Source organism: Globicephala melas, chromosome 15 (genome assembly GCF_963455315.2).
Source record: "Globicephala melas chromosome 15, mGloMel1.2, whole genome shotgun sequence".
Lineage (NCBI taxonomy): Eukaryota > Metazoa > Chordata > Mammalia > Artiodactyla > Delphinidae > Globicephala > Globicephala melas.
The window spans coordinates 59999296-60014113 of record NC_083328.1 but is presented as its reverse complement, the minus strand read 5'-3'; the positions used below and the strand labels follow the sequence as shown (position 1 = coordinate 60014113).

At 36.3% G+C, this 14818-nt stretch overlaps 1 protein-coding gene across 2 annotated transcripts in view; it reads right to left on the bottom strand.

The window, feature by feature from the left end:
• Positions 1-14818, bottom strand: part of TPX2 (TPX2 microtubule nucleation factor) — a 61262-nt gene that overhangs the window by 29805 nt on the left and 16639 nt on the right. For both annotated transcript variants that reach the window (XM_030830957.2, XM_060285443.1), the window contains exons 4-6: positions 14120-14239; positions 6860-6986; positions 85-213 (exon numbers count right to left, since the gene is read on the bottom strand). In XM_030830957.2, coding sequence (XP_030686817.1) covers positions 85-213; positions 6860-6986; positions 14120-14239 — 376 coding nt within the window. The remainder of the gene's footprint in view (positions 1-84; positions 214-6859; positions 6987-14119; positions 14240-14818) is intronic.

Here is a 14818-nt window from a genome sequence, read left to right as displayed (position 1 = left end):
AGCACCACGTATTCTGCTTGCCATTACCATAGGAGCAAACGGAGTAAAAATCTATGTCAGCAGACAGAAGCTGTGGCTACTTACACTCTCATTTTTTTGGAGGGTGGAATTTCATTGACGATTACAGGAGTAGCACATCTCTTGGCTTTCATTTGTACATGGTGTTTTTCTTTCTGTTCCAAATTCTTCTGAGCAGAGAGTCTAAGAGATCTTCTATGGTAGAAGAATTGACAAAACTTATTTGTAATGAATACATCTACTATATGTGCAAATACTCCTCAGAAATGTGAAAATATGTCAAACTACAAAGGGCTATAAAAAGTGGTATTATTTCTGCTCTAAAAAAAAAAGTGGCATTATTTCTGCTCTAAAAATCTAATACCTTCTCGTCTTACTAATCGTTTTTGAAAATTCACCATAAAATGTTGGTACTTAAGTGCATTGGTGTTTGTAAATTAGACCTCAATAGAGCTGATTTAATTTTGTAAAAGAGCACTGGCAATCACCTAGTACAACTCCCTCCTTTTGGAAGTATGAGTAAAAGTAAAAGAAGATGAGGTGACTTGACCCTGTTACACAGCTAATTGCTGTCAGACTTAAAATTAGAAATCAGATCTCCTGGAAATTTACTACCAAGTGTTTATTTTCTCCACTTTCTTTTAGCCATGGCCTCCTATTTTTGTTAAAATATATAACACATAACAAAAAGTACACAAAACAAAAATTAAGTTAAGTGATTACAAAGTGAAGACTCATGAAATCACCACATAGACTAAGAAACAAAACACTGGCAGCAGGTGCTATCTTGACTTTTACAGTAATGATTACTTTTTCTTTATCATTTTACCATACAAACATGCATTCCATAAACATGGTCTGTTAGTTTGGAAAGGAAACAAAAAACGTTATGTAATAATCAGACTACTGCAAGCATTTTTTCTGTCTTGGTTTATTTTACTCAACATTATGTTTGTGAGGTTCAACCACACTGACTCACGTAGTTCGAATTCACTGACTTTCAGTGCTGTGTAACATTCATTGTAGGAACATATCATTATTTACCCAGCTTACTGTTGATTCTCACATAATGTCTCTTGATGTACACATTGTTGTTGGGTATGTTAAGTTGTAAGATTGCTAGGTCACCGATAGACATTGGTTTATCAACTAAAGTTATTTTCCAAGGTGCTTGTACCAATTTATGCTTACACTGACTAATTTACAAAGTCTACACTGCTCTACATTCTCCAAAACAGTTAGTATTGTCGGATGACTTAATTTTAATCATATAAATTGGTATAGAGTAGAAACTCATTGTGGTTTTAATTTGCTTTTCCCAGTGAGACTGAGCACCTTTTCACATGTTAACTGGCCATTTGGCCATCCTCTTTCATAAAGTGCTAGTTAAGCCTCCTGGTTGTTTTCTACTGCATTGTCAATCCTTTTCTAATTGATTAGTAGGAATTCTTTATATTCTGTGAATATGAGGTCCTTTGTAGGTTTTTAGTGTTACAAATATCTCCTCCCAATCTGAGGCTTGGCTTTTCACTCTCCTTATGGTATCATCTGATTAGACAAATATGCTCAAATACAACAACCTCCTTCCCTGAAAGCATGTCAGTGTTTTTCTGTGTGGATTCTATTTAAGAAATCTTTCCCTATTCCAAGGTCATGAAGATATTCTCCTATATTTCCTTACATGAGCTTCAGCTTTCACATTTAGATCTACAAGCCACCTTGTACTTTCTGTTTTCTATGGAGTGAGGTAGGGGCTAATTCCCATTTTGTTTTATGTGGCTATCCATTGTCCAATCATTGTTTATTGAAGGGGGAAAAATAAAAACACCCTCTCCCCAAAGGTCTGCAGTACCACATTTGTCATATATTGTGTCCATATATGAGAGAGTAAGCTTTTATTTGATTCCATTGGTCTCATTTATCCTTGGGTAATACCACAAAGTCTTTATAATATTGCTATCTACTAGACACTTCAAAAGTATTTTGACTATTCTTGGACCTTTGCATTTCTGTATAAATTTTAGCATCAATTTATCAATGTCCAAACTGAAAACCTTTGGGATTTTTGTAGAGATTGCGTTGAATCTATACATCAGATAAGGAGATTTGACATATTTACATTACTGAGTCTCTCAAACCATGAACATGGTTATGTCCTGCCATTTATTTAGATCTTGTTTAATTTCTCTCAAGTCTTAAGATGTATTAGTATATATTCAAATTGTTATTAGATTGCGTAGAGTAACTAATTTTTAAATCTTTATCATAAAGAATTTAAAACTTAGTAAAAAGTGAAGAGAATAATATAATGAACCACCAGGTACTACTCATCATTCAGCTTTAAAAATTTCAACTTATAGCCAATCACACTGTCAATTTTCCCTCCATCCACGCCTGCCTAGCTTTTGAAGCAAATCCCAAATTTCAGATCTTTCACCTGCAAATATTTTCATATCAATCTCTAAAAGTACTCATAAAAACAATTACATGGAGTAATACAGAGTGCATTTATCATGCAAATCTTCTTGCATATTATTACAAAATGTACACAATATATAAAAATATGACTACTTGAAGGCACTGAAAAGTGACCAAAAGCAGGCAGAAAAAAGAGAAACATTTATCCATGAAAAGCAACTACAAAGGTTAAGAGTTATGAGTTAGTAGCTTTTTTGCCTGAGGGCACACCCCAAATGCGGCAGCTCCAGCAGCAGAAAACTCTAATCTCATTGGCCGTAGATAACGGAAGATAGAATTCAGGCCAGTACAGCAGCTGGAAATAGGAGGAAAGTCCCGGTAGTGAAAGAGCTACAGAAAAGGTATCACCCAAAGTCTGAGCCAAAACTCTGCACAAATTCCTATGTATTACTATATATGCTAACTATGCATGTTTAGAGGAGACTGGGGGGCCCAGTGAAAAAGCAGAAACTGGTGAGGTGTCCATCCTTAAAAGACATAAATGCACTAGGTAAGACACTGGTGAGTTCACTGGTTTTTATTTGATTCAGTGCATTCCCCAATGTGTATATAGTAGAATGGCACACAGCTAGTGTCTTACTAGCTTTAGGTATCAGAAGACAAATATTAGGGCTGGCAAAACAACTGGAAATTTAGAGGCAAAATGAGAAGCAAGAGAACCAGAGAGGATGAACACTTAAGCCTCAGTATAAACTCTACTCGGTCTTGGCTGACCACTAACATTTTCAGGCACAGGGGAGACTCCAGGGAGCCAGACTAAAAAAACAACTGTATATGCAGATATATGAATGGCCAGTAATCAAATGAAAATGTGATCAACATCATCAGTCATCAGAAAAATACAAATTAAAAACACAATGAGGGACTTCCCTGGTGGTTCAGTGGTTAAGAATCTGCCTGCCAATGCAGGGGACACGGGTTCCAGCCTTGGTCCCGGAAGATCCCACATGCCGCGGAGCAACTAAGCCCATGTGCCACAACTACTGAGCCTGTGCTCTAGAGCCTACGAGCCACAACTACTGAGCCTGCATTCCACAACTACTGAGCCCACGCGCCTAGAGCCCATGCTCCACAACAAGAGAAGCCACCGCAATGAGAAGCCCGCACACCACAACGGAGAGTAGCCCCTGCTCACTGCAACTACAGAAAGCCTGAGCACAGCAACAAAGACCCAAAAAATAAATAAATTTATTTTTAAAAAAATACAATGAAATATCATTAAAGAGACTGACAATACCAAGTGTTGGCCAGGATATGGAGCAACTGATACTCTCATATACTGCTAATGGGAATGTAAAATGGTACAGTCACTTTGGAAAAATTCTGTTTCTTATAAACATACACTTAGCAGTACGGTCCAGCAATTTCACTCCTAGGTATTCACCCAAGAGAAACACGTCCTCACAAAAATCTATAGGCAAACTACTCATAGCACCTTTATTTATAATAACCCCAAACTGGAAACAATTCATATGTCCTCAACTGGTTAATGGATAAACTGTGGTATATCCATCCAACAGAATTTATTATCAGCAATAAAAAGGAACAAAATATTAATATATGCAATGACATGAATGAATCTCAAAAGCACATGCTAAGTGAAAGAACTCAGATATAAAAGAGTACATACTATACAATTCCATTTATAAAAATATCTAGAACAGGCAAAGTTAATCTATGGTGACAGAAATCAGAACAGTGGCTGCCTCTGGGTGGGAGGTGGGAAAGTGAGAAGGCAGAAAGAACAGTAAAAGTTGAATTTAAAGGGAGAGGAATAAGGGAATGTTCTGAGGTGATGGAATTTGTTCTATGTTGGTATCGTGGTTGCATTATAGACTTGTCAAAACTAATCAGACTGTGCCCTCAAGAGCTGTACATTTTACTATATGTAAATTATACCCCAATAAAATTAGTTAATTTTTTAAAAATGGACAGAGTTTCATTAAAAATTAGAAGGAAAGAAGGCAACGTACATGAAGACATGGCCATTTTGGACCACTACTTAAATTCAATATACAATGATATTATAAAGTCAAGAGAAGAATTGCTGAATGTCTTTAGGGAGAAGTTGCTAAGGGATGAGACTATAAAAATTAAAACATATATGTGGGGCTTCCCTGGTGGCGCAGTGGTTAAGAATCTGCCTGCCAATGCAGGAGACACGGGTTCAAGCCCTGGTCCGGGAAGATCCCACATGCTGCGGAGCAACTAAGCCCGTGCACCACAACTACTAAGCCTGCACTCTAGAGCCTTCGAGCCACAGCTACTGAAGCCCACATGCCTAGAGCCCGTGCTCCGCAACAAGAGAAGCCACCGCAATGAGAAGCCCATGCACTGCAAAAAAGAGTAGCCCCGCTCGCCACAACTAGAGAAAGCCCATGCACAGCAACAAAGACCCAACACAGCCAAAAATAAATAAATAAATAAATTTATTTTAAAAATATATGTGGTAAAGCAACACCTGCATGGAAAAATTATTATTATAGACTAAGGCCTTATTGACTTTTAACTATTCTGAGTCAAAGGAGTTTTAGCCATCTTTTAGCTTATCCATCAAAATCATGTGAGAAGAAAATAGTAGGAAATTTGTATGATTATCTATACCTTCCTATTCCATCTGCTCTTCTTTTCTAGATTAGGCATCCCTAGACTAAGATAAATCTGAGATCTAAGATAAATGGCACTAATGTTTTACCTCTTTATGCATTTTCATAATGCAGTCTCATTTACAAACTACTACCACATGTTATCCTATTTGGCCATTTCTTGCAATAAGCCTGAGAGAGACGGTTATTCTCAGTAAACTAAGGTTTTGAGTAGTAGAGATACCTGCCTTTAAAACAAATGAAACAAAAACAATTCAGATCTTCTGATTCTGTGAACAGCTGGCTTTCTGTCATACCATCATTTCCCAAAACATTCAAAAATTCATTCAGAATGTGGGGCAATTTTAGTAATATACATATTCAAAATGCAGAAGCCAAGACACTAGCACTATCTTGGACTCTGAAGGAATCTATAGGATACTGGGTCCCTTTTCCATAGGGACTTAACAATCTAAACATGGAACAGAAACCACAGAATCAACCTGTAGCAATCTCTTAAACTTCCTGTGATAGCTGGTTGAATCTCACAGAATTTTTCAATTAAAAGGGGCTTCTTCACCAGAAAAGATTAAAATAAGCATGTATGATACCATCTTCAAAAGGTGATCCCCTTACACCAGCATGAGGGTTTGTAAAGGGTAATTTCATTACTTCTGAGCAATTGTATTATAAATACTCTGCCATTCCTCAATATTGTTGACATCAAAGTATAAAGCATTAAATAGTTCTGGAATTTATTTATTTATTTTTAAATATTTATTTGTTTATTTGGCTGCACCGGCTCTTGGTTGCAGCACTTGGGATCTTCATTGCAGCATACGGTTCTTTTAGTTGTGGTATATGGAATCTTTAGTTGTGGCATACGAACTCTTAGTTGCAGCATGTGGGATCTAGTGCCCTGGCCAGGAAACCAACCCGGGACCCCTGCATAGAGAGCGTGGAATCTTAGCCACTGGACCACCAAGGAAGTCCCCAGTCCTCGAATTTAAACTCTGTGGGTGAGTGGTAATTATTAGATGGTGAAAGTTTTTTTGGCCATGTTGTGCGGCTTGTGGAATCTAAGTTCCCCGACCAGGGATTGAACCCAGGCCATAGCAGTGAAAGTGCTGAGTCCTAACCACTGGACCACCAGGAACTCCCAAGTGAAAGTTTTTAAAAATCTAATTCAAATAATCTTTTGATTAGTGCCATCTGAAGGCAACTAATATTAAGACTAACAGCTTTGTTTTGGTTAAAAAGAGGATACTGATACAACATTCAAAGACATTGGATTTTCAGAGGTTCCTAGTGCCAAGAGTACAGCTTACCCCACCCATCCATCCACCCCTTCACTCAAGACTTTATTCAGCTTTGCTCCTGCAAGACACTGTTAGGTACTAGGGATACATGACACTTGCCCTTATGAAGTTTATTTACAACCTATACACAGGAAAAAAAAAAAAAAACCTGCCACATATCCATACAAATAAATGTAAATGGCAACCCATGTTGACAGTGCAAATAGCAAGGACTTTGGAACCAAAGTGATCAGTCGGAATCCTGTCTCTGAAATAAATCTGCCTTGGGCAAGCAACTTAGTACATCTGAGCCCTTATCTATAAATTAAGCATGTTACCTACAACTCATAAATGTTATGAAGATTAAATAAGGTAACATGAAGAGTCTAATGTAGTATGGAACACATAGTAGGTGCTCCAGTAACTCTTCGTTGAACGTTATTAATATAACCACCACTTCGAACACCAAAACAGTCTTACCTCTGAGGCTGAGCTAGAATATTTCTTGATGTGGTTCCTTTGACTTTCAGAGAAGAACAAGCATTTGTTGGAATGGACTCTTCCACCAGGTTTTCTTTTTCTGCCTCTTTGTTATAAGTGTTGTCAACTGCAAGAGAGCAAAAACTAGTCAGTACTCAAATCCCAAGGAAATGAGTTGGAGATGAGAGATACATGTGTATATATATGACTTAATACAGAATTCTAGATTGCAAATTGTGTGTGTATGTGTGTGTGTATCCCTCCTAAGCAGTGAAATCTTATGCAGAAGAGCAATTTATAAAAGCTACTTTGGTTGAAGCAGAAATGAAGTATCCAGGGCCCTGCCTATTTGCCAGCCTAAGGCATCACCTCAGAAAAAAGTATCCCAAACACATTCTTATGACATTTTTTTTTAACATCTTCTCATGACATTTTAAAAAGATAAAATTCTGAAAGCTTCCACAGAGAAAAAGAAATCACCTAAGGAAGGAAAATAGGATAAGCTGAATTCCTCATCAGTAACACAGGACGATAAAAGATAACAGAATAATGCCTTCAGAAAAGTCAAGAAAAAATCTTTTAATCTGCAATTCTATATTAAAAGTAGCAAGGAAAAAGCAACAAGTTACATACAAGGAAATTCCCATAAGGCTATCAGCTGACTTTTCAGCAGAAACTGCAGGCCAGAAGGAAGTGGCACGATATATTTAAAGTGATGAAAGGGAAAAACCTACAACCAAGAATACTTTACCCAGCAAGGCTCTCATTCAGATTTGATGGACACATCAAAGGTTTTACAGACAAGCAAAAGCTAAAAGAATTCAGCACTGCCAAAAGGAGCTTTATAAGAAATGTTAAAGGGACTTCACTAAGTGAAAAAGAAAAGACCACAACTAGAAACATGAACATTACAAAAGGAAATATCTCATTGGTAAAGGCAAATATACAGTAAAAGTAGTAAATCAACCACATACAAAGCTAATAGGAAGGTTAAAAGACAAAAGTAGTAAAATCATCTGTATCTACAATAAGCAGTTAAGGGATACACAAAACAATTAGATGTAAAATATGATGTCAAAACAGTAATCATACAGGGAGGAGAGTACAAATGCAGGGTTGTTAAAATGCATTTGAAATTATGAGATCAGCAACTTAAAATAGAGACATACAGATTGATAACTATAAACCTCACAGTAATCACAAACCAAAAATCTATAATAGATACACACACACACAAAAAGAGAAGGAATCCAAATATAACACTAAAGACAGTCATCAAACCACAAGGGAAGAGAACAAAAAAAGAACAAAGGAACAAAACCTGACATACAAAAACAACCCCAAAACAATTAACAAAATGGCGATAAGTAGATACATATCAATAATTACTTTACATGCAGATGGACTAAATGTTCCAATCAAAAGACACAAAGTGGCTGAATGGATACAAAAACAAGACCCATATATATGCTGCCTACAAGAGACTCACTTCAGATCTAAAGACACACTCAGACTGAAGGTGAGGGGATGGAAAAGAGTATTCCATGCAAATAGAAATCAAAAGAAAACGGGGTGTCAATAATGATATCAGACAAAATAGACTTTAAAACAAAGAATGTTACAAGAGACAAAGAAGTACACTACATAATGATCAAGGAATCAATCCAAGAAGAAGATATAGCAATTATAAATATATATGCACCCAACAGAGAACCACCTAGATACAGAAAGCAAATATTTACAGACAGAAAGGGAGAAATTGACAGTAACACAATAACAGTAGGGGACTTTTAACACCCCACTTATATCAATGAACAGATCATCCAGACAGAAAACCAGTAAGGAAACACTGGCCTTAAATGACATATTAGACCATATATAGAGAGAGAAAACATTCTATCCAAAAGCAGCAAAATACATATTCTTTCCAAGTGCACATGGAACATTCTCCAGGATAGATTACATGCTAGGCCACAAAACAAGCCTCGGTAACTTTAAGAAAACTGAAATCATATTAAGCATCTTTTCTGACCATAACACTATGAGACTAGAAGTCAACTATAAGAAAAAAACTGCAAGAAACAAAAACACATGGAGTCTAAACAATATGCTACTAAACAACCAATGGATCACTGAGGAAATCAAAGAAGAAATCAAAATATACCTGGAAACAAATGAAAACAAAAACACAATAATCCAAAAATCTATGGGATGCAGGAAAAGCGTTCTAAGAGGGAAGTTTATTGCAATAGAAGCTTACCTCAGGAAACAAGAAAAATCTCAAACAACCTAAGCTTACACCTAAAGAAACTAGAAAAAGAAGAACAAACAAAACACAAAGTTAGTAGAAGGAAAGAAATCATAAAGATCAGAGCAGAAAGAAATGAATAAGCGGAAATAAGTGAAATAGAGACTAAAAAAATAGAAAAGATCAATGAAACTAAGCGTTGGTTCTTTGAGAAGATAAATAAAAGTGATAAACCTTTAGCCAGACTCTTCAAGAAAAAAGAGAGAGGGCCAAAATCAATAAAATCAGAAATGAAAAAGGAGAAGTTACAACTCACACCACAGAAATACAAAGGATCATAGGAGATTACTACAACCATCTATATGCCAATAAAATGGACAACCTAGAAGAAATGGACAAATTCCTAGAAATGTAAAATCTCCTAAGACTGAACAAGGAAGAAATAGAAAATACGAAGAAACCAATTACTAGCGATGAAATTGAATCCATAATTTTAAAAAAACTCCCAACAAACAAAAGTCCAGAACCAGATGGCTTCACAGGTGAATTCTGCCAAACATTTAGAAGAGGTAACACCTATTCTTCTCAAGCTAGTCCAAAAAACTGCAGAGGAAGGAATGCTTCCAAACTCATTCTATGAGGCCAGCATCACCCTGGTACCAAAACCAGACAAAGGTATCATAAAAAAGGCCAATATCACTGATGAACATAGATGCAAAAATCCTCAACAAAATGTTAGCAAACCAAATCTAACAATATATTAAAAGGATCATACACCATGATCAAGTGGGATACCATATCTTCTTTATCCATACCACATACCACTATAAGGAGAAATAAACAAATCCACAATTATAGTCTAAAATTTCAATACCTCTCTCTCTAATTGATAGAACAAGTTGACAGAAAAATCAGTAAGATTATAACAGCCACAAATAATATATAAGCAAATGAGCATGGCTGTATTCCAATAAGACTTCATTCACAAAAATACGTTGTGGTCAAATTATCATGAAGATGTAACAATTACAAACATATACATACCTAACAACAGAGACCCAGATACCCGAAGCAAAAACTGACGAAACTCAAGGGAGAAATAGCCAATTCGGCGATAATAGTTGAAGACTTCAATATCCCTACTTTCAATAATGGACAGAGCCATCAGATAGATGATCAATAAGGAAACAGAAGACTTGAGCAACACTATCAACCAACTTGACCCAACTGACATTTATGTAACTCTCCACCCAATGACGGCAGAATACACATTTTTTTTTTAAGTACACCCAAGTACATTTACCAAGACAGACCATATTCTGGGCCATGAAACAAGTCTCAATACATTTAAAAGAGTTCAAGTCATACAAGTATGTCCTTTCACCACAGTAGAAATCCCCCAAGAAATCAATAACAGATAAGATTTTTGGACCACCCCCACCCCAAATATTTGGAAATTAAATAACACACAGGTAACTAGCAACTAGTAGATAAATTAAGTCCTGGAGATCTAAATGCATAGCATAAATGTTATAATCAACAATACTGTATTATGAACTTCAAAGTTGATGAGACTAGATCTTAATTGTTCTCATCACAAAAGAAATGATAATTATGTGATATGATAGAGGTATTAATTACATTGCACTATATAAATGCATCAAATCAACACCCTGTACATCTTAAACTTACACGATATTATAAGTCAATTATATTGCAATTAAAAAAAACACATAGGTCGGGACTTCCCTGGTGGTCCAGTGGTTAAGAATCCGCCTTCCAATGCAGTGGACGTGGGTTTGATCCCTGGTCTGGGAACTAAGATCCCACGTGCCGCTGGGCAACTAAGCCCACACGCCGCAACTACTGAGCCCACGTGCTCTGGTGCCCATGCAGCACAACTAGAGAGCCTGTGCACCACAACTAGAGAAGCCCGTGCAGCCAAAATAAAAAAACAAACAAAAAAACCACACAGGTCAAAGATCTCAAAAGGGAAATTAAAAGTATTTTGAATGGAATGAAAATAAAAACATAGCATTTCAAATTTATGGAATGTGGCTAAAGAGGTACTTAGGGGATATTTACAGCAGTAAACACATTAACAAAGAAGAAAGATTTCAAATCAATGGCTTCAGCTGCCACCTTAAGAAACTTTATATATATATTGAACCCCAAAGTAAATAGAAGGGAAATAATAAAGAACAGAATGGAAATCAATGAAATAAAAACCAGAAAAACAACAGGAATAAACAAAAACAAAACCAATGAAGCCAAAAGCTGGTTCTTTGAGAAGATTATTAACACTGATAAATCTTTAGCCAGACTGATTAGGAAAATAGAGAGAGATGACACAAATTACCAATATCAGAAATGAAAGAGGTGATATCACTACAGAATTTATAAGTATCAAAAGGATAATAAGGAAACATTATGAACAACTTTTTGCCTATAAATTCAACAACTTGGATGACACAGACAAATTACTTGAAAAACAAACTACCAAAGCTTATTCAAGAAGAAACAGATAATCGATATCTGTTAAAGAAATTGAATTTTTAGTTAAAAACCTTCCTGCAAAGAAAACTCCAGACCCAGATGGCTTCACTGGTGAATTCTACCAAACATTTAAGAAAGATGTAATATCTATTTTACACAAATTCTTCCAGAGAAATGAAGAGAAGGGAATATTTATAGAGTAAGGCCAACATTACTCTATCAAATCAAACAAAGGCATCATAAGGAAAACTACAGATCATTATTCCTCATGAACATAGATGAAAAATTTTTAACAAAAAAATGTAGCAAACTGAACCTAAAATATATATAAAAAGAAAAATACCATCCTGACCAACTGGGGGTTCATCCCAGAAATGAAAGGTTGGCTTAAAATTGGAAAAACAGCATAACTGAGCATAGTTAAAGAATAAAAGAAAAAAGAAAAAAATTCATGTAAACTTCTTAATAAATGCAGAAAAAGCATATGAGAAAATCTAGCTTCCATTACTATAAAAATTATCAGCAAAATAGGAATAGAAGGGAAATTCCTCAACCTGATAAAGGGCATCTATGAAAAAACTACAGTTAACATCATACTTAATGGTGAAAGCCTGAATGTTTTTGCCGTAAGATTAGGAATAAAACAAGCATGTCTACTTCTCTATTCCTATTCAGCATCCTACTAAAGGTGCAGTATGCAAGAAAGAAAAAAACAAAAGGCAGATAACATAATCACCTTTGTAGAAATCTGATGGAATCTACAAAAAAGATACAAACACTACTGAGTTTAGAAGATTGTAGGATATAATATCGACATAGAAAAATTAATTGTATCTGTTTGTACTAGCAACACAATAGAAAGCTGAAATCAAAACAGAGGTCTGAAAAGTGCTTTGAGAACACAGATAAGGGGAATCAAATTAGAGAAAAAAAGATATTTGAGCTGGAACTTGAATGATAAGTAAGGACTTCTCAGTTAGATTAAAGGTATTCAAGGCAGAGGGAATAGCACGGAGACAGGTAAGAATGTGTGCTAACAAAGAACAAAAAGACTGTGGGGCCCAAGGGGTATACATGCATGGAAGCAGTGTACATGGTCTTTGACACATGATGGGTCATGCAGAGGTCTCTTGCTCTGGGGCTTACTGCTGATATAACAGTCTTAAACTGAAAGTGGTCCAGACAAACTAGGTACATCACATCCTCTTTCAATTCAAGAAGAGCACAAAGACCATCAAAGCAACAGAAAATCTGCCACACTTCTAAGCACCTCAAGTGAAACGTGCACATAGTTCTAACCTCTTATGCAAGAAAGATGGATGTAAAAGTTCAGGATCCTTGTCCAGATCCCAAATTCAATAGATATCACTTGTACTCATGAATGAACTATTTAAAAGTCGGCCTGGGGGCTTCCCTGGTGGCGCAGTGGTTGAGAATCTGCCTGCTAATGCAGGGGACACGGGTTCGAGCCCTGGTCTGGGAGGATCCCACATGCCATGGAGCAACTAGGCCCGTGAGCCACAACTACTGAGCCTGCGCGTCTGGAGCCTGTGCTCCGCAACAAGAGAGGCCGCAACGGTGAGAGGCCCGCGCACCTGCAATGAAGAGTGGTCCCCGCTTGCCACAACTAGAGAAAGCCCTCACACAGAAACGAAGACCCAACATAGCAAAAATAAATTAATTAATTAATAAACTCCTACCCCCAACAACAACAACAACAAAAAGAGTACATGTGAATTCCAGAGTTTACTTATGAGGAGGTTCTATTAAAAATAAAAAAGTCAGCCTAGCAACTCAGACTCTGCAAACTACACAAGTTCACTGAAAACAGCTATTTCCTGATATGGCCCTCTAGTTATTGGTATGACTGAGGCTAGTTTCAGATTTACCCATAAGATTAATTTTCAAATGGTCTAAATTGATTGTGGTGATGACTGCACAACTATGCTGTGAATATATGAAAAAACATTGAAATGTACATTTTAAGCAGGTGAATTGTATGATATGTGAATTATATCTAAATATAGCTACTATTTCAAAATAAGAATCATTTTTGAGGATTTAAAGAATACTTTTTTGTTTTAATCAAATAGACAGTATCTTGCAGATTTAGTAACTATTAGTTTAAGTGTCAATCATCTTTTAAAATCAGATACATGACTCAAAGAATTCTTGTACAGTTAGCAAGCAGTACATTCTTCCCTCCTGCTGTTTTGTTTCCCAGCCAGACCGAGGTTAGGTTACATTAAATCTAGTCATAAAAACAAAATAGTTTTATATCTGGCAATAAAATTCTATGTTAGCTTAATTTCCAAAAGACTGGAAAAAAAAAAAAGAAGAATGCAGCACATCATTAGTTTCACGTTCACCATGAAATGAATAAATGAATTAACACATTTCACCAATTAAAATCCAAGGGATACATCATTTAGGTAATTTCCCCAGATCCCTCAGGTTCCTAGTATACTGTTCGACCATTCTGCCAAGCAGCTTTTTTCTAAGATGTTCTTTCTTACCTGGTCTCAAAGGTGTGACATCTTGCTGAAGATTAGCTGTTCTCAGAGGAGTTTTGCTCTGAAAAAGCCCTCCTGTACCATTCTTCCCAGGAAACTTATTCTCCAAATTGGCCTTCTCTTCTGTGAAAAGGTAAAATCACCATCGTGTAAACAATCAGCAAAGAATGCAAAATAAATTAGTGCCATACACCTAATATGGGGCCTAAATAAAGCCTCCTACCAGTATACTTCTAACTCATTTGCAAGTACCAGCAAAGTCCTAGTGATCAAAAAGGAATAAATACATATTATATGTCAGAGATAGCGACTGCAAAAACTATCACTAAAACACTGGCAACACTGAACAATGTATTATAGAAAAGAAGTGCAGACTCTGTATTGTGAATAGCTCCTTATCTTTGCTTGATACACATTCAGGACCACACAAGCATAAACTGGTCTTATCTACCACCTAAATACAGCATGTTCCTCTTAAAGAAAACTGTATCCAGCAAGACCTGCAAGGCTTACAAGGGACATCTGATAGTCTAATTGTGTTGAGGTTCTTCCTCAACTAGGAGAGTGTGGGGTGTATGAGTATGGAACAGAGTTAGGCTCTCTTAAGGAATTTTATCTTAGGTTCTGCTGTGCCCAAAAGCCAGTGCAAAACAGTGAAAAGTGTGTTCTACCAACAGCCTACTGATAGAAATTTTAGGAATG